Source organism: Otolemur garnettii, unplaced genomic scaffold, assembly GCF_000181295.1.
Source record: "Otolemur garnettii isolate 467f Iridium unplaced genomic scaffold, OtoGar3 scaffold00006, whole genome shotgun sequence".
In the NCBI taxonomy this organism is placed as follows: Eukaryota; Metazoa; Chordata; class Mammalia; order Primates; family Galagidae; genus Otolemur; species Otolemur garnettii.
Window position 1 is genome coordinate 14,213,076 of NW_003852401.1, and position 20,806 is coordinate 14,233,881.

The 20,806-nt window shown below is 34.8% G+C and overlaps 1 protein-coding gene across 4 annotated transcripts in view; it reads left to right on the plus strand.

Annotated features, from left to right (window-relative positions):
- The window catches only part of MPDZ (multiple PDZ domain crumbs cell polarity complex component), a 168,859-nt gene that overhangs the window by 55,212 nt on the left and 92,841 nt on the right, over positions 1-20,806 (plus strand). For all 4 annotated transcript variants that reach the window (XM_023508124.1, XM_023508119.1, XM_023508115.1 and 1 more), the window contains exons 12-14: positions 9,302-9,485; positions 10,273-10,344; positions 16,833-16,942. In XM_023508124.1, coding sequence (XP_023363892.1) covers positions 9,302-9,485; positions 10,273-10,344; positions 16,833-16,942 — 366 coding nt within the window. The remainder of the gene's footprint in view (positions 1-9,301; positions 9,486-10,272; positions 10,345-16,832; positions 16,943-20,806) is intronic.

Here is a 20,806-nt window from a genome sequence, read left to right on the forward strand (position 1 = left end):
TTCCACTTATGTGAGGCATTGAAACTAGTCAGACTTAGAAGGACATAAAGTAGGTGATTGTGGGGGAACAGGGAGAGGGGCAATGGAAAGTTGTTCAGTGGGTATAGTGTTTCAATACCGCACAGGATGAAAAAGTTCTGTGACCTGTTGCACAACAATGTGAGTATAGTTAATGCTGCTAAACTGTGTGCTTACAAACGATTAAGATGAGGCTGTACGCAGTGGCTCACACCTCTAATCCCAGCACTTTGGGAGGCCAAGGCAGGAGGATCACTTGAACTGAGGAGTTCAAGATTAGCGTGGGCAACATAGGGAAAAAAATGATTAAGATCATAAGTTTTGTGTTATTGACCACAATATATTTTTTAAGTGGATAAAGAAGTCTTTTATCTCTGCCCTTTGAATCTACATGATAACTCCCTGAGTCTTCTTGGGTTTTATTCTGTGAAACTCCTCCTACCTACACCTCTTGACCTCTTGAAATCTAAAAATCAACTTCTGGTTATATGCAGGCAATGAGCTGCCTCCAGGTATCTCCATTTAATCATACAGTGGAAATTAACCATTGTACCTTTTTTATTTTGAGGGAAGAAAGAATGAATACATGGACGTACAATGGAGCATCTAAATCCGTATCTGATGCTGAACTAAATATCAAAAGTATAGCTAATTCTTTTTCCCCTAAGTTACCTTATTATTAAAAAGCTTTTTGAAAAAATTAACTTTATTGAAATATAATTCACATATCATACAATTCATCCATTTAAAGTGTACAATTCTATTATAGCTTTGTGCATATTCACAGAATTGTGCATTCATTGCCACAGATCAATTTAAGAAACGCTTTCATTACTAGAAAGAAACTCAATCCTTAATAGCAGTTGTTCTATTCCCCTAATCCTAGTAAACTATGCTGTTTCCATAGATTTTCCTATTTGGACATTTTTTGTAAATGGCATTATACAAAATGTGGTCTTTTGTGGCAGACTGTTTTTCATTTAGCACGATGTTAAGGGTCAGCCATCTTTTAGCATGTGTTAAGTTCTTAATTTCTTTTTATCGCATACTTCTTAGTATGCATATGCAACATTTTATTTACCCATTTGTCAGTTGATGCACGTTTGGGCTGTTTTACTTTCTGGTTATTATGGAAAATGCTGCTCTGAGCATTCTTACACACATTGATATGTGGATGTATGTTTTCATTTTTATTCATTGTATACTTAGGAGTGAAATTCCTGTGTGTGGAGATAATTTCATGTTTAACCATTTAGCAAGTTTCTTGACCTAAAAAATTGGGATAAGAAAACTTTTTTTTAATGATTTTTAGGAGAACTAATGAATACTTCATTTAAAATACTTGGTAGTTTAATAATTAATTAGATATTTATTGAGGCCCTAAAACAATTACATATTTGAAAGTCTCTCTATACCTTATCTCCAATTTTGCCATTATCTTCATTTTTATATAAGTGGAATGTCAAATATAATTTTCCTTAGGCCAGGTTGATGATGAAGGAAATTGTTGAGTCAGACAGAAGGCATCCTTTTTCTGAATTGTTTTCTTGCCGTCAATAAAATCACGTGTCTTCATTATCATCTGATTTTTAATTTTATTTTTTAGCAACATTTTTCTGCTAAAGTTAGAAGCACCTCAAATTCTGGATGAGCATCATGCAATGCTTTTGGTAGTTATTAATTTTGTGGGAAATATCACCATCTTGTGGTCTGTGGAGATATTTTTAGTAACGTCTTTCCCACTCAGTTGCATTTTCACAACTGCAGTCTTTGTCTGTTTGTTCAGTTTTTTGTTTTGACAGTAGCAGCTATTGGAACTATGATATAATATAGTATTTTTACTATTTTAAGGAACTGTTATTTTATAACTTCAAACAGTTTTGTTGTAAATTACTGTTTTACAAATTATATTCTGTGGACTTGTGGGGTTTCTCTATAAGCATAACAGGGACAGGGCAAATAGAGCAATTTTTTTTTTTCATTTTATATGTTGCTATTCTATGTAACAATTATTTGACAAACATAAAGTTGTGTTTTTCAAAAATTAGGCCAAACTTGTCATTAAAATCATATACTCATTCTTTTTAGTTTGATATTCAATGATCCATTATCAAAGATATATAGAATTATGATAAAAATTGGTAAAAATTATTAAATAAAGATATAAATAAGGAAAAGTGTCAGACGTAGCTTGTCACATTCTGTGACTTTGGTGATAGACTGGAATTTTCCCTTAATGTGTAAAGGCATTTAGAGAGGGGCTTGGCAAGTTAGGTCGAGTGTGCTAAGGAGCCAAGTTTTCCAAGTTGTTCCAACTAATATTTCTCCCCTATTATTGTTCCTCTTTATTGTGGTATCTGTAGTACACGTTATGAAGATGTTAGAGTTCTTCATTTTGTGGGATAGTATGTAGAGAATTTGCTGTCATTGTACCTCATTCTACTACTATGTACTTTTCTGTGGTACTGTTGGGTCTGAACTGACCTCTTGACTCTTTTTGTGGGAAAGAAGGTCCAGAGCTAACTGGGGCACTTGATTTAGGCTTCAGTGACTTTCACTTACATGTAACATGAATGTGATTATATTGAACAAAAACTGCTCTCATAAAGCCTGGGGGGGTTTATGTGTATTTTCATTTCTTTGCACTTTTAATAATAATACCAGCTTCTAAGTAACTTCCTAATAAAATGTTCCATGCACTGTAATTCTGAGAAAGAAGGTTTCCTTATTTACATACCATGTTTCCCTGAAAATAAGACACTGTCTTATATTTATTTTTTCTCAAGAAGACACACTAGGGCTTATTTTCAGGGGATGTCCTATTTTTATTAAAATAATACAGTAATCTACATTTATTCAAATACATTTAAGTCATCTTCTTCTGGAACCTGACAGGGGGAGCCGACCTTGTTGGTGGGGCTGGCGCTAGTGATGCGTGAACTCCTTTCCCCTAGCCATTCACAGGTACACAATAGGATGCCTGTGACCGTGGTTACCACACACGCACTTGTGCAAGTGCAAACGGTTTGGAGAAAGGACTTGTGGCAGATAGAAGGTATTCCAGTCTTCCTTACTGCTCCATACTAGGTCTTATTATTGCGGTAGGGCTTATATTTAACAAATGCATAGAAATCCTGCTAGGGCTTATTTTTTGGATAGGTCTTATTTTCGGGGAAACATGGTATTACAGATGAAGATATTGAGAAATTTGCACCAGGGTCTAAGTTTAAAAATCCGTGATCATTCCATTATGCTAATTTCTTTTGTGCTAGTACCATCCTCTAACATTGGGTAAGAAGCACATTTTGAAACCCAAGTCATCAAATTTTGAAGATAAATGGAAAAATGCATTTTTTACATATTTGATTTTACTGGCATTAAACAAACACATACACATTATATTTTTCTTAAGAAAACTTCATTTTTAAAACATTAAACAATAAACATCTATTGCAAATGAAAAACTTGCAGCCTGAAGTTATGTGCATTTTAAGCATGTTCATGGAACCTCAACATTGAGATTTTTTTCTAGCTTTTCTTTTTTGGGGGGCGGGGTGACAAAGGATATTTATTCAGGCTTGTTTCCTTAGCTTTTCTTTTCTTTATTATAATGTGAGAAAATAACATGTTCACTTATATTAGATTAATTTTTATCTTTGAAGTTTAAGGAATATAAAATTTGAACATGGTTAAAAACGTTTTTATAGAAACTGTTAATTATAGTTTAAAATTAAAAACCTTTTGTGTTCTCATATTGAAATAGTACCATATTTGTCTATACTTTTTAAACCAGGAGGTGAAGTCTTCACATATAGCTCTACTGTGATACATTTGAGTAGCCTTGTTTATGGACAGTTGTATTGCTTGCAGTTTTTGTTTGTTATAAGCAGATTATTAGATACCAACTTTATATATCTTCTTAGAACTTGAAGCATTTACTTTAGTTTTATTCCTATGGTAGTGTTGGTTAGATTTGAATTTTACTTATTTTGTTGTTTAGCACTGGATCTTGTATGCCACAGTTTTCTTACTTTGAATTTGAAATCTGATTAATCTTTCATTCAGCTAAAGTGTTTTGAGTAAACCTCATAGGAAGAGAACAAGTTGGTAGACTTTCTAAACTTGTTTCTGCTTTTGTTACTTTCTTACACCTCAACAATTTGACTGTGGATGACAGATACATTGGACAAGGAGACTTTAGTGGATATAATCTTAAACAACTTTAAAAATCTTCTCACCAACTGTTCTTTTAACCTTTACTGGGGAATATTCCTTCCTCTCCCCAGAAGGAAATCTTAGGCAAGTCTCATGACTTGGGCTATTCTTAGAGAATAAAATATCCAGTTGTTGGAGTGGTAGGTGGCTTGAGGTAGTTGCCAAAACAATTGAAAAGAGCAAGTAAAGTTTCAGTGAGAAAAAGAAAGAATTTATTAACAACCTGTACAGCAAGCTGGGCTCCATCCTAGTGACTGCAGGCACCATGAAAAGTGCAACTTCAGGGTTTTATGCACAACTACGAGGGGTTATTAGTTGCTTCTTGGAAGTCTCCCAGGGTCTTAATTACCTCTGTTCTCAAAACAGCCCACCTGCAAGATCTTGAAAAAAACCCTTCAGCATGGTCTTAGTAACAACCCACCTGCAGGGTCTTAATCAGTGTTATTCTCATACTAGCTCAGCTCAACCTGACCCAGACCAGTCCAAAATAGCCTGACTGCACGATGACCAATCAAAATCACCACCCACAGTTCCAATTCAGTAATTAAACATTTTCCATACTAAATAGTAATCTAATTTCAAACTTCCCTCCTGCCTATCAGGGCCACAAATTGATGACTGCCCATAAACTGATGACTGCCATAGGGATATGGTGTGTACCCCCCCAGTCTGTCTCCACATAACTTTCCTTTTACTCCCTCACTTTATTGCGGGTTTCTATGGTGTAAAAGTTGTGAGAACAAAGAGAAAGAAGGAAGAAGGAACATATTGTCTTTAACTGGAACTGCTGTAGGATGGCTTTGTGCTCCATGAGTGTGGCAAGTGTATAAAACTGTCTCTTATGGTTCCTTTTTAGATTCTTGAGACACCTCACTAGAGATCATTAGATTTAACTTTTCATGAATGACAGATGGATTTTTCTTCTAGCTGACTCTTCCTTCCCAAGCCCCTAGTTTCTTAGAGTTTGATTCCATAGATTCTCTCTTTTGGATCCTAGAGGTACTGAAGTTTCAAAATGACCTCAACTTGGATTTCTTAGGTGTATGGTCCTCCTCTGATCTGTGCTCAAAGTTAGGGAGCTAAGAAGGTCCCAACGTAACAGCAAATTTCTCTTACTTCACTCTCAAAGCTGCCAAAAGGCTTCTTGCTTATCCTCCTGATGAATTAGATATGATCCACTACCTCCTCTCCTCTGCAGCTGAAAAGACTCTTCTGACTTGAGGTCAAAAGGGAAATACCTGAGTGGGTCGGGGGGAGACTTACAGTACATTTAAAAATTGAAAAAAAGAAATCTTTTCTTTTAAGTTTCTCCCAACTTTTAACAACCCACCCATTTTATGCCCTAAAGTAAGTGCGAATTGTAATTCTTTACCACCTAAAGTGATGCATGGTGGCCTCTTTTGCAGCTCACCTTGTATAGGATATCAGTAATCATAGCATTTTAACTGCAGTCTTTATTTTCACAGACATTACACTGAGTATATAATTCTTGGCTAGTAATTTCTTTACCACAAATTCTGTAGATGATCTCATCATCGGTCTTGGCTGCCTAAAGACTAATAGATTTTTTTTTCCTGATTTTGGAAATGCAAGAAATTTATGAGGATACATATAGATAGTAGGTTTTTATTTAATTTGTCTGGTTTTTTTTTTTATGTGCCTTGTTGATTTGTAGACTTGACTATGTTTCTCTCACTCTAATCATTTCATTGATTATTTTTTCCTCATTTATTATCTTCTTGTAATTCCTTTCAGCCTATGTGTCTCTGATCTAATTAGAAATGATGTAATTTCTCTGATCATTTTTATCTGTTTGTTCTTTTTCTCTGAGATATGGGATCTTTCATGATCCTGTCTTCTAGTTACTTATTTTATTTTTGCAGTAGTTAACATTTTATTAACTGTTTTCACTATGACAGGTTTATTCTTTTTCCTTTGAAAATATTTGTTTTTTCTTTGTAACTATAATCCCTACTTTCATAAATACAATAAAACTTAAATTATTTTGAATTTAAGTTTCAAAGAATATCTTTTTCCCTGTTAATTGCAGTAACAGTTTTGTAGGAAGATGCTTGGACTGAGGCCTCAGTGTGCTTGCCTGTTTTTAGACTGTGGTGTTCTATTCCATATTCTGTTACCTTTGGTAGTTCTCAGAAAGAGCTGTGCTTATACAAATAGGAATTGAAATGTATTCTACTGGAGATTTGTATAGGTTTGTCAAGATGATTCAGGAATTAACAAAGCAAGAAAGAAAGTGAAAGTTTACATTTATTATAGTTTCACTTGATTGATTTGGAGATGAACAAAACAGAAAGAAAGCCAGTGCTAGAGCATCAAAATGGGGAGCTTGGCCTTTGTGTATCAAAAAACTTGTTTTTTGGGTTTATTGTAATAGTTGGGGTTAGAGATCTGTGTGTGTGCACGCGCGCGCGTGTGTGTGTGTGTGTGTGTGCATGTTGAGGTGAAATCATTACAAACAAGTAATTCTGTACTGCTGCATGTGCCCAGCTTGGTGTATTTATTGGAGTCACTGATTAGAATCCACCTGTACCATGGCATGCTCTCCTTTAATGAAAGGGTGGTGTTTGATTTTTACAGGTTTATTCTTGTAGATGAGATAAGCTATTCCCATACACATAGAAATTTATCTGGCCCACCTTCAATCTGGTCATGTCCGGGCCATTTCTAATAGAAATTCCTCCAAGTTAGTGGCGTAGGAACCCTTACCCCTTCTTTGGTTTCCAAGTCTGCTGCAGGATTTTCTCTGTTATATTTGTTATTCTTTCCAAAGGAAATAAGTGGGGTGGAGTTAGTGGGAAAGAAGAAAGAATGAGACACTGCATTCAGGTTACTGTCCAGATCAGAATCACACAAAATTTAAGCAACCCACAAAAGTATGAGATTATCCTCTAAATCAGAGACTCTAGTTTTTTATTTTTTGAGGCAGAGTCTCACTTTGCCTCGCTCAATAGAATGCTGTGGTGCCATAGCTCACAGCAACCTCGAACTCTTGGACTCAATTCTCTTGCCTCAGCCTCCCAAGTAGCTGGGACTACAGGCACTGGCCACAATGCCCAGCTATTTTTAGAGAAGGGGGTCTCACCTAGCTCAGGCTGGTCTTGAACCCGTGAGCTCATCAATCCAAAAACCTCGGCTTCCCAGAGTGCTAGGATTACAGGTGTGAGCCACCACACCCAGCCTTAGATGTTTGATTGAATATCCCCATTAATAAAAAAACTACTCATTTCTTCCTTTCCTTCCATTTGCTCTATATTCATATAAATGTTATATATATTCTATGTAATTATCATAGATGTTATATATGTATGCATATATAACACATACTCCTACATATCTATATCTCCTATCTATAAAGGAAATGAGTTTTTAAAATGTTTAATTAGAAATATGATTATATTCTTCCAGAAACCTCTTCATGAAGAGTTCTCCATCTTGGAACCACTAATCTAGACTTTATAATTCTTATTTATTTAGTAAATATTTGAGTGCCTACTGTGGCTAGCACTTTGCTTAGAAAACTGTGACACTTAGCCATTTTATAGCCATTCCACAGTTCTACTTTTCCAACCTTCTTACTGTGATTTTATGAATTTTTAAAGATATGGCATCAAAGTCTGTGTTTATTGATCCAAGAATGTAATTTTCTACATAAATAAATCTTTGACATAAGAGCCAATGGCGCTATACTTTTATTTGGGATGAATATCTAATGTCTAAAGTGCAGACAATGCTATGTTTTGGTGACACAGCTGTGAGTGAAAATGACAGAGCCTGACCTTGGAGTATACAGTCATCAACTGTATAATGACTGAAAATGTAAAATTAAAATTATGAAAGTATTATGAGGGAAAATGGGTGAAAGAGGGCTTTGGCCACAGTCTGGGACATCAAGGCAGTTTGTGTAATGACTACTGAACTAATTTAAAGCAATTATAGGTGTTTTCTAAGTGAACTAACAAGAAAAAGTATGGGCTAGCAAGGGTGTCCAACCTTTGGGTTTCTTTGAGCCACATGGGAAGAATTATCTTGGGCTCCATATTAAATACATCAATACTCATGAAATTTGATAAGCAAATAAAAAGTCTGTACATAATTTTCACAATATTTGTCACTACAGATAATCAAAAACTCCTTACATAATCTGCAGGCAGCTCATAGGCTGGGGATTGAATACCTCTGGGAGCTGTCCAGAGTGTAGGTTAAGTGAATAGGACTTGCAGAGACCCCAGGGATGAAGGGAATGCCATAGGGTAGGAGAACGGAAGTGAGCCCTCTGTGGTTGCGGGGCAGAGAGTAGTGGGCAGCATCATGTTGAGGCTGGTGATGCTGGGTGGTGGTGAGGACTGGAAGTGGAGGCACTTGGCGCAGGCCATTCTAAGCCATGTCGAGGACTGGGAGTATTGTCCTAAGGAGTGTTCTGTGGAAGGCAGGGTTAGGGTGGTATGATCACTTCTATGTTTTGGAACGATCATTGGGGCATTTTCAAATGTTTTGTTATTTGTGAAATGGAAATGAGGAAAATCACATATATTTTTTTGAGAGAAGGAAATGAAAAAGAAGACAATATTGTTCTTATTTTTTTTCTCTTTTTAAAGGCGGCATAATATGATTTTGGAACACATTAATATTCTCAGTAGCATTTGGTATATTTATTGGAGTTCTTCCATCACTTTTTCCTGTATCTTTTAATCCTACATAATTCTGGTTTCCAAACTGGATCCTGACTGTGCTTCAGGTTCACGTGAAGAATACAAAAGAATGTTTTAAAAGGCACAGAAGCCTGGCCCTTATCTTAGAATTATTGGCTCATAATTTCTAGAAGTGGTACCCCAGAATCCATATAAAACAGACTAACAGAACCCTCCAAGGTTATTCCTGTGCCTTTACCTTAATTGGCCCCCAAACAGGTGTTCGGGTATTATTACCCATTCCCCAATTAGGGGAATACTCATTCTTCATTCTTTTTCACACTAACAAGTAGTAAATACGCATTCTGTGCATTAGTAATGCAAGTACCTCCTTATTTAACATCCGCTTTTTATCACAGGTAGACGGCACAAACCTTCAGGGCTTTACTAATCAACAGGCAGTAGAAGTTTTGCGACACACAGGGCAAACAGTGCGCCTGACACTAATGAGGAGAGGAGCGAAGAAGGAGGCTGAGCCCACGTCTAAGGAGGACATCGCGAAAGACTCAGATTTACTTCTTGCTAATGCCATAACAGGCAAAGGTAATGCCATATCAATCTGGTTTTCAATTAGACATTTACATTTTTTAGAATTTTTTCTAATTGTGAAATAATTTATTTAAAGAATGATTATTTTTACCCTCAACTGTTTATTATCAACCAAGTAATAAGAGAAAGCTTAATAAAAATAGAATCAACTGGAACCAGAAATGTGTCCATAAACTATGGAATGGGCTTCTGAATCAAGCAGACATCTGTCCTTTTCATCACTGTCACCAGTTCTCGACTAGAAACAGTGCAGGGTCATTTCCAGGTTCTTTACTTCTGTATGCCATTGCAAACAATTTTTAGAGGGACAGTTTTCTACCTGGATTATTTATGTGACCCACTGATAATTCTGTATACCTATCTTGTAGGAATTTAATTTCTAAACTGTACATATAGAAATAATACTCATAAGCAGTTTTTATGTGAACATCTTTATAAATTAATAAAATCCCCATGTAGCTTATCAATGGAAAGATTTATTGGTAGAAGTCAAGTGGTTGGCTGGAAAATGCTATTTCATTTTTAAAATGGTTGGCCATTTTGGTGTTTATCCTGTATATTATTTATTATAGTACCAGAAGATGGGGAAGCAAATGCATGAGAAATGTGTTCCTTCTCAGTCCATTAGCAGAGCTTTCTTTTAGTATATATCATTATTGAGAGGTTTAGCTCCAAGAAACATACTCTTAACTGGGGCTTCAAAAAAAACACATGGGTTTAGAAAAAATAAAATGATTGAATATATTTAAGATACAACTAATAAAATATTTTTATCTTTAAGAAAATTATGAAAAAGAGGAAGATACTTTATCTTTGAGGAGAAACACCAATATTTTACCAATTGAAGAAGAAGGTGAGCACTTAGAGCCAAGTTATTATGTTGTTCATTATATTTTAAGAGGGATGATTTTTGAAAATATAATTAAGCCTCTGTGGATATACTATAAGTCACTAAAGCAAATATCTTTCAAAAAAAGAAATGATTTAAAATCCTTTTTTATAAAGAGGACTAATTGCTCTTATGAATTAAGATTATTCATTTATAAATATATATATATTTATGGTATATATATACATATTTATAAATATATATATATATATATGGTATATATATCTTTTAAAGCTGAATAGTATTCCCGGGTATACATATACCATGGTTTATTAGTTCATTCATGAGTTTTTTTGGCACTTAGGTTGTTTCCACACCTCGGTGATTATAAACTGAGCTGAGATAAATAATCTAGTGCATATGTCCTTATGATAAAATGATGTTTTTCTTCTGGGTAGATGCCCAGTAAAAGGACAAAGCAATTTTTAGCCCAGAATTCTGTATCCTGCTAAACTAAGCTTCAGAATGGATGGAGAAATCAAATCTTTTGTGGATATACAAGCACTGGGGAAATTCGCCAAAATGAGACCAGCTCTACAGGAAATACTTAATCCTATTCTCAGTACTGACCATTACAGTGAATCACCAGCAACCTAAATACCCAGAAGCTAAAGGTCAAAACTTAGATTCCACAATGGTGTAAAAGGTAAAGGTACACAATGGACTTTCACAAAATAAGATGAATATAACATTGCTAGACCCACACTTCAAGCAATACTATTAGGCTATGGTAACCAAACAGCATGATATTAGCATGAAAGCAGAGACATAGACATATCGATCAAATAGAGAACCCAGTGATAAAACTATCCTCATATTCTCATCTAATATTTGACAGAGCAGGCAAAAACTTACACTGGAGAAATGAAGCCCTATTCAATAAATGATGCTTGGAGAACTGGATAGCCACACGTAAAACAGACTGAAACAAGACTTGCACCTCTCACCTCTTAAAAAAATTAATTTGTGATGGTTAAAAGTCTTAAGCTTAAGTTATGAAGCTATAAGGATTCTAGAAGAATATGTTGGAAAGACTCTTGTAGATATTGGCCTGAGAAGAATTTATGAAGAAGACCCCAAAGTCAATCACAGGAACAACAAATACAAATAAATGAGACATAATTAAATTTAAAAGTTTCTGCACAGCCAACAATGCAATCAGTATAGCAAATAGACAAGCTACAGAATGGGAGAAAAATATTTGCATGCTATACATCCTATAAAGGGCTAATAATGAGAATGTACAAAGAACTCAAGGAAATCAAACAACCCAAATAAAAAGTGGGCAAAAGACATGAACAGAAACTTTTCAAATGAAAATAGTTAAATGGCCAACAAACACTTGAAAAACTGTTTGACAGGGAAATGCAAATCACCTAACTCTAATGAGAATGGTTCTTACCAAAAGTCCCAAAACAAGAGATGCTGGCGTGGATGAGGAGAGAAAGGAATACTTATTTACTGCTGGTAGAACTGCAATCTAATACAACCACTATGGAAAGTAGTATGGAGATACCTCCATAAAGAACTAAGGTACCTTTACTATTGGACCCAGCAATCCCACCTGTAGGAAAAAAAAATTATAATAAGGTAATTTGCATGCAAATGATTATAGCAGCACAATTCGCAATTGTAAATATGTGGAAACAACCCAAGTGTCCATTGGTACATGAATGGATTAATAAAATGAGGTATATGTGTACCATGGAGTACTACTCAACCATAAAAAAGGTGATTCTGGTATCTTTTGAACAAAATGGATGGAACTAGAGACCATTCATTTAAGTGCACTGTTTAGGAACAGAAAAACAAACACCACATGTACTCAACACTAAATTGGAACTAGTAGATCAACAGTTAATTGGGCGGTGCCTGTGGCTCACAGGAGTAGGGTTCCAGCCCCATATATGGGAGGTGGCAGGTTCAAACCTGGCCCCAACCAAAAAAAAAAAAACCAAAACAGTTAATGGGCATGAAGGTAGGTACATTTCAACCGATTAAGTAGGTGGGAAGGAGGAGGAAGGATTGGATAAATTCACACCTGCCTGGTACAATGTACACATTCTGGGGGAAGGGCACACTTACAACTTTGACTTAAAATGTACAAAAGCAAAGTTTGTAACAAAAATATGTATACCCCATAATATTCTGAAATTTTTTAAAAAGGAAAAAAAGTGGCTCAGTGAGTAGGGTGCCAGCACCATATACCAAGGGTGGAGGGTTTCAACTCAGTCCCAGCCAAACTTCAACAAAAAAATAGCTGGCACTGTGGCAGATGCCTGCAGTCTCAGCTTCTTAGGAGGCTGAGGCATGAGAATCACCTAAGCCCAAGAGCTGGAGGTTGCTGTGAGCTGTGACGCCACGGCACTACCTAGGATGACAAGGTGAGACTCTGTCTCAAAAAAAAAAAAGAGAAAAAAAATTACTTATTTTGTTATAATTAAAAAAACCTCTCAAAATAGTGAGAATATATGTAAAATACCTAAAAATAATAAATACCATATTTGATAAACCCACAGTTAACATCAGAACTACCAGGCAAAAGTTGAAAGCCTTTCCTTTAAGAAATACAGCAAGACAAGGATGTTCACCATCATTTTTTCTTTTTTTTTTTTTTTTTGAGATAGAGTTTCACTCTGTTGTCCTGGATAGAGTGCAGTGGCCTCATAGCTCACAGCAACCTCAAAGTCCTGGGTTCAAGTGAACCTCCTGCCTTAGCCTCCCAAGTAGCTGGGATTATAGGTGCTGCCCCTACATCTAGCTAGTTTTTTCTATTTTATTTATTTATTTAGTAGAGACTACCTCATTCTTGTTCAGGGTAGTCTCCAACTCTGGAGCTCAAGCAACCTACCTGCCTCAGCCTTCCGGAATGCTAGGATTGTAGGTGTGAACTGTTGCTCCTGGCCACTATCACCACTTTTATTCAGGATAGGAATAGAAGTCCTAGGCAGTGTAACTGAGGAAGAGAAAAAATGTAGGGCATTGACATGGGAAAGGGAGAAGTCAAATTATCCTAATATGTCAACAAAATAATCTTATATTTAGAAAAGCCTAGAGACTCCATCAAAAAACTGTTATAAGTTTTAAACAAATTCAGTAAATTGCAGGATACAAAATCAACATATGTAAATTGGTAGCATTTTTAAATATCAGCAGCAACAATACAAAAATAAATCAAGAAATTAATCCCATTTACATTAACTGCAAGAAAAATAAAATTCCTAGAAATACATTTAACCAAAGAAATAAAGACTTCTCATTACACAATACTAATGAAAGAAATTGAAGAAGACACAAAAAATTGGAAAGATATTTCATTCACAGTATTAGAATAATTAGTATTGTTAATATATCCATTCTACCCCAAATTATGTACTATATAATCTTTATCAAAATGCTGATGACATTTTTTACAGGAATAGAAAAATAAGTCCAAAAATTTATTTGGAGTCACAAAAGACCACAAATAGCTAAAGCAATTCTGAGCAAAAAAGAACATAGTTATAGATATCATAGTAGCAGCCTTCAAAATATACTACAAAGCTATGGTAAATAAAAGAGTATGGTACCAGAATAAAAACAGACATACACATCAATGGAACAGAATAGAGAATGTAGAAATAAATTGGCACTTTTATAGCCTACTCATTTTTGACAAAGGTACTAAGGAAATACATTGGGGAAAGGGTTGTCTCTTGATGAATAATACTGACAAAACTGCATATCCATGTCCAGAAGAATAAAACTAAAACCTTATATCTCACCATTTGCAACAAAAAATTAAAATGGATTAAAGACTTAAATGTAAGACCTCAAAATATGAAACTAAAAGAAGACATTAGGAAAATGCTTCAGGACCTCCATCTAGGCAAAGATTTTTTGGGGGGTCAGACATCAAATGTGTAGACAACAAAGGTAAAAATAGATAGATGAAATTATATCAAGCTGAAATGCTTCTGCACAACAAAGGAAATAATCAACAGCATGAAGAGACAACCTACAGAGTGGGAAAAATATTTGTAAACTATCTGACAAGATGATAAATAATTAAAATATATAAGAAAATCAATCAGTAGCAAAAAGAATCTGATTAAAAAATGACAAGCTATCTGAATAGACATCACAAAAGAATATATAATAGCCAAGAAACAGGAAAAAAAGCACAGCATCACTTATCATTAGGAAAATGCAAATTAAAATCACAATGAGATATCACCTCTCCGTACTGTATTAGAAAAGGAAAACATACCAAATATTGGCAAAGATGAAGAGAAAGGGGAACTCTAGCACACTATTTCTGGAAATATAAATTAGTACAGCCACAGTGGAAAGAGTATGGAGATTCCTTAAAAACCTACAAATAGGTCTGCTGCATGATCCAGCATGCCCCCTGGTGGGTATGTATCCAAAAGAGAGGAAATCAGTATATCAGAGATATCTACATGTTCTGTTTATTATAGCAGTATTTATAGTACCATATATGGAAGCATTGTAAATGTTCATTGAGGGATGAATGGATGAGGAAAATTTGGGGGATATATATACAATGGAATATTATTCAGCCATAAAAAGAAAAATTCTGTCATTTGAAGCAACTTAGATGGTACTGGTGAACATAATGTGATGTGATATGAGCCAGGCAGAGAAAGACAAAGATTGCATATTCCCTCTTGTACGGGGGAGCTAAGAAAGGCTGGTCTCAGGAAAGCAGAGAATAGGGTCATGGTTACCAAAGGTTGGTAGAGAGGAGGGGAGATTAAGTGAGGTTTGTTAATATGTACAAAACTGCATTCAAATAGAAGAAATTTTAGTGTTCAATAGCACAATAGGTTGACGATGATTAACAATAAATTATTGTATACTTCAAAATAGCTAGAGAAGCTATGGCATGTTCCTGACATAAAGAAATGGGAAATGTTTGAGGTGTTGAATCTTGTAATTACCATTATATGCATATGTAGTCCTAACAATGTATTGTATGCATGTGTCAAAATATCTTATGTACCCCATAAATATGTACGATTATTTTGTATCAAAAATTTGTAAAAGAATATATGCAATGAATTGTTAATTATACTCACCCTGTGATTTCCATAAAACACTAGAACTTTTTCTATCTACCTATACTTTTATGTCTATCGACCTCTGTACTGAATTTAATTTTGAAGATAAAACACTTATTTGGGGGTTCTAGTCTGCATGTTTTAAAATATAGCTTTCATTTTTCAACTTCTCAAATAGAAAACAGAATCATTTTATTAACTTAAAGCAGAACAAATCTATATTCCAGAATGGCTGGAATGAAAGCTTCTAATTCCAACTAGAAGGAATTAGTCAGCTAATGAGAAATCTGAATTTTGGAACAATTTTTAAATTTGGAATCTTGATTGTTAAAAGGCATATTGAAAAATTAATTTAGAGAGTACTGTATTACAGAGATTTCTGATAAACAACTCGTAGTAGTAAGAACTGTGATGAGGCTGGGTGTGGCGGCTCATGCCTGTAATCTTAGTGCTTTGGGAGGCTGAGGTGGAAGGATTGCTTGAGACCAGGAGCTGGAGGTTGCAGTGAGCTGTGATTAAGTCACTGTACTCTATCCTAGGTGATAGAATGAGACTCTATCTTTTAAAAAGACTATCTTTTATAAGAAGAAAACTGATGAAACCTAAAAATCTCTGAATCTGACTTTAATATTCTTCTCAACCAGTTTCTTGCTTTAGCTAAGCATTTTTCTTTCTATATCATTTATATAATTTTAGTGTTTTTCTTCCTTTTTCTCATTTCTCTTTTGCCAATTAGAGGAATTCCAATTATAGGCATTAAGTTTATTGTACAATCTTTCTTTTTCAGTATTTTGTCTATATTTTCTCATTGTGCATGGAGTTTTATTTATAATTGGTTAATTTTTTAGTTTTTCTTGCTAAGTAATAGCATAATCCTTTTTCTTATGAGAAAAGTAAATGAAAATGAAAGAGATATACTTAACATGGAAGGTGACCTGGCTTTCTACTATAAAGTCACTAAAGGATACCAGGTGAATTCTGGAGTAACTCAGAGTCCTCATACTTTTAAATAAAAGTTATGTAATATGTGGATGCTATAGTGGAAATACAGTTGAAATCTGAAAAACATCTATGTGTATTAAAAGATAGTATCAAACTGTGGAATACTAAATTAAATTATTAAAATAAGATTAGAAATGAAGTAACCTATAATATTGGGTGAAAAGTTCACTTAATATCATAGACAGGTTTTTTTTTTTTTTTGCAGCTTTTGGCTGGGGCTGGGTTAGAACCCGCCACCTCCAGCATATGGGGCAGGCACCCTACTCCTTTGAGCCACAGGCACCACCCTCTTAGACAGGTTTTGATTACAGAGTTCCCTGGTATAGAATGTAAAGATGCAGAGACTTTTGCAATGGGTCACTAACTTAATTGCCTTGCTAATTTCAGGGTATCCACTGCTGTCAGCCGGAATAGAAGACATAGAGGATGTGAAACAACAGGAAGCTGGCCTGCTGACGAAGTGGCAAAGGGTTATGGGCATTAACTATGAAATAGTGGTAGGTTAGCTTGCCGCCCTGATGGCCTAACTCGTAACTGTATTTGAGCAGGAAGTTCATGGCAGTAGTAAAGGTAGTCATCATGAAGAGTTCCAGAGAAGTATTAAATGTCCAAAGCTTTATTTTTTTTAATTTTTGAAATTTTTAATCTAGTCACAGCTTTCTTATAGGACCTGAATTTGGTGATGCAGGTATTAAAAAAATTTTAAGTTGGACAATGTTGTGTAGAAACTAAGGAGCTGAAGTAAAGAGATGAAAGTGTTAGAACTCGTATTTTATCAATATTTTAATACTTCTGGTATTCATATAAACAGGGTAGACACAAGTTTCTGATTCCTAAACTTGTATTTGTAAAAAGAATCAAATAGAATGACAGTTGCCTTAAAATTAAAAAACAAATTATTATGACCTATGAACATAATTATAAAGGATTCTTTCCCACTCCTTTGTCACTTTTCTTGTTCTTTAAGAGGTTAATTCTGCGTGCTTATTTCATATCCCATATGCCATGGTACACTATTTGTGTTTATGAATAGTTTGTATATCTAGCATAATGATCCTCTAAAGAAGGCTAAATTATCAATCTTTAGATACATAGGAGCAAACTTCAGGGATTTCAAAAGGAAAAATTAAATAATATACTGGGTGGAATTTTTCATATTTCTTAAAATACTATATGTGTCTAGATTGTAAAAGAAACACAACAGATAATGACATGCTATATTAAGAAATAGTACTTATCAAGTGCTGTGCTTTCATTTGATCCTCATGATCATAATCTTTTTTGACATTTGAGACGATTAACAGTCAAGTAAGAATTAAGTGCACCTGTAATTACCATTGTACATTGAGTCAAAAAATACAAAAAAAATCCAGCCTAAAAGTGCCTACTTTAATATGAAAAGAAAGTTTAGGGATTCCTTTTATTGGGTAGAATTAATGTGATTGGCATGCATAAGTGAGAATAATGAATAATTGAATGAATTATTCATTAATAAATAATTGAGTAAATTGAATGAATAATTGTATAATGAATTCAATTCAACTTTAGCCATTTTATCACATACAGCTTTGAATTGGCCTTTGTGCACGTGCTGCCTTGGTGGCATTCCTAGTGGTCTGTTAAGGGCAGAAGTGAGAAATGACTTCAGTTATTTATGGGCCCTGCTCAGACAAAGGCAAATGAGGTAGAGATCAGACTTCATATAGTTGCTATATAGTTATACAGCGTAAATGGAATCACAGAAGGAGCGATGAGAGAACTGATGGACATCAGTAGGGACCTGGGAGGCTTCTTTGAGAAAGTAATGTCTGAATTAGGTTTATGAGGAGAGAAAGATTTCATCCAGTATTAGTTTTCAAAGTCACATGATGTTTCTGATCTTGCATATGACATATGCAAGGTTTAACATATCACCTTGTATTTGTTATTGACATTTGAAAGAACTCTAATGAATTTTTTGCAGTCCTCACTTTCCTTAACGGTAAAATAAAAAGGAATGAAGCTGATCATGTTTAACATACCTTTCATTTTAATATTATAATTACTGGAGTGTCTGTGAAAATAGATAATTTCCTAACATTCTTCATTATTTAGTGAAACATTAAGCTTAAAACATTTGGTTTTAAGCTTTGATTCATTTTTTTCTTTTTTTTAAGTTTCTTTTATTTTTATTTTAAAATTTCACAGGGTTACAAATGTTTTTGATTACACAAATTGCTTTTGTAAAATTTAAGTCAGGGCTGTAAGTGTGCCCATCGCCAAATAGTGTTTATTGTACCTGTTAGGCAGGTTTTAGCCCAAGCCATCTTCTCCTCACCATTGCATGATTTCCACTGAGTTTTACGTCCCTCTGCATACTTGTGTGCTCATTGGTTAGTTCCAATTTAATAGCAAGTACATAATGATGTTTGTTTTCCCATTCTTTAGATATTTCACTTAGGAGAATGGTTTGCAGTTCCAATTAATTTTTTTCAAAAGGCATTTAGTCATCCTTCTTCATGGCTGAGTAGTATTTCATGGTATTCATACACCACGTTTTGTTAATCCACTAATGAGCTGATGGGCATGTAGGTTGAGTCCATGTCTTTGTAGTTGTGAATTGTGCTGCAATAAAGATTTAAGTGCCAAGAGTAGGTATCTTTCTGATTAAATGACTTCTTATCTTTTGAGTAAATACTCAGTCATGTGATTGCAGAATCACATGGTAGGTCTACTTTTATTCTTTTAGGAATTTCTATACTATTTTCCATAAATATTGTATTAATTTGCAGTCCTGCCAACAGTGTGTAAGTGTTCCTTTCTCTCTGATCCATACCAGGATCTGTTGTTTTTGGACTTTTTGATAAAAGCTGTGATAACAAGAGTAAGGTAATCCTTCATTGTGGTTTTAGTTTTCATTTCTCAGGTAACTAGTGATGTTCAGCAGTTTTCCATGTTTATTGTCCTGTTGTCTATCTTTTTTTGAAAAGCTTCTATTTCTAACTTTTGCTCACTTTCTAATGGACCTATTTTTTTCTTGCTTTATTTGAGTTCCTTGGAAATATTGGTTATTAGGCTTTTATCAATTTTATAGTTTGCAAATATTTTCTGCCATTTTGGAGGTTGTCTATTTGCTATATTGATTCTTTTTTTGGCTATGCAGAAGATTTTTAATTTGATCAAGCTCCACTTGCTTATTTTATTTTTTTCACTTGCTTATTTTTGTTATTTTCTTTTTTTTTTTTTTTTTTTTGAGACAGAGCCTCAAGCTCTCCCCCTGGGTAGCGTGCCGTGGCATTACAGCTCACAGCAACCTCCAACTCCTGGGCTCAAGCAAGTCTCCTGCCTCCGCCTCCCAAGTAGCTGGGACCACAGGCGCCCGCCACAACGCCCGGCTATTTTTTGGTTGCAGCCGTTATTGTTGTTTGGCGGGTCCGGGCAGAATTCGACCCGGCCACCTTAGGTGTACGTGGCTGGCGCCTTAGCCGGTTGAGCTATAGGCGCCGAGCCTATTTTTGTTATTTTCTATGATTACCACTGAGGCCTTAGTTATAAATTCTTTGTCTAGGCCAGTATCTAGAAGAGTTTTTCCTATATTTTTTTCTAGAATTCTTATGGTTTTGTGTTGTACATTTTAATATGTTATCTCTGGAGTTAATTTTTGTGAGTGGTGAGAAATGTGGATCTGGTTTCAATCTTACACATGTGGCCATCGATTTTTCCAGTATCATTTATTCAATAGGGAGTCTTTTCTGCAGTGTATATTTTTGTCTGCTTTGTCAAAGATCAGTTGGCTGTAGTTGGTGGTTTTCTATCTGAGTTCTTGGTTCTGTCCCATTGTTCCATTTCTCTATTTTTTTGCCAATACTGTGATGTTTTGGTTAGTATAGTCTTGTAGTATAGTTTGCTGTCTGGTAAAGTGATCCCCAGAGTTGACCTTTTTTGCTTAAGATTCCTTTGGCTATGCGAACTCTTTCTGATTCCAAATGAAGCATAGATGTATTTTCTTTAGCTCTGTAAAATATGATGTTGACATTCTGATGGGATTGCATTGAATCTGGTAAATCTCTTTGGGTAGTATGGACATCTCAACAATGTTGATTCTGTGGGTCTGTGACCATGATATGTTTTTCCATTTGTTTGTGTTCTTTGTGATTTTTTTCCTCAGTGTTTCATAGTTCTTTTTATAGAGATCTTTCACTTCCTTGGTTAAGATAGTATATTCCTAGGTATTTTATTTTTTTATAACTATTGTAATGGTATTGGATCTTTGATTTGACTCTTAAGTCTGACTATCATTGGTGTATAGAAATGCTACTGATTTGTGTACGTTGATTTTATAATCCAAGAATGTGATGAATTTTTTTTATTAATTTCAGGCG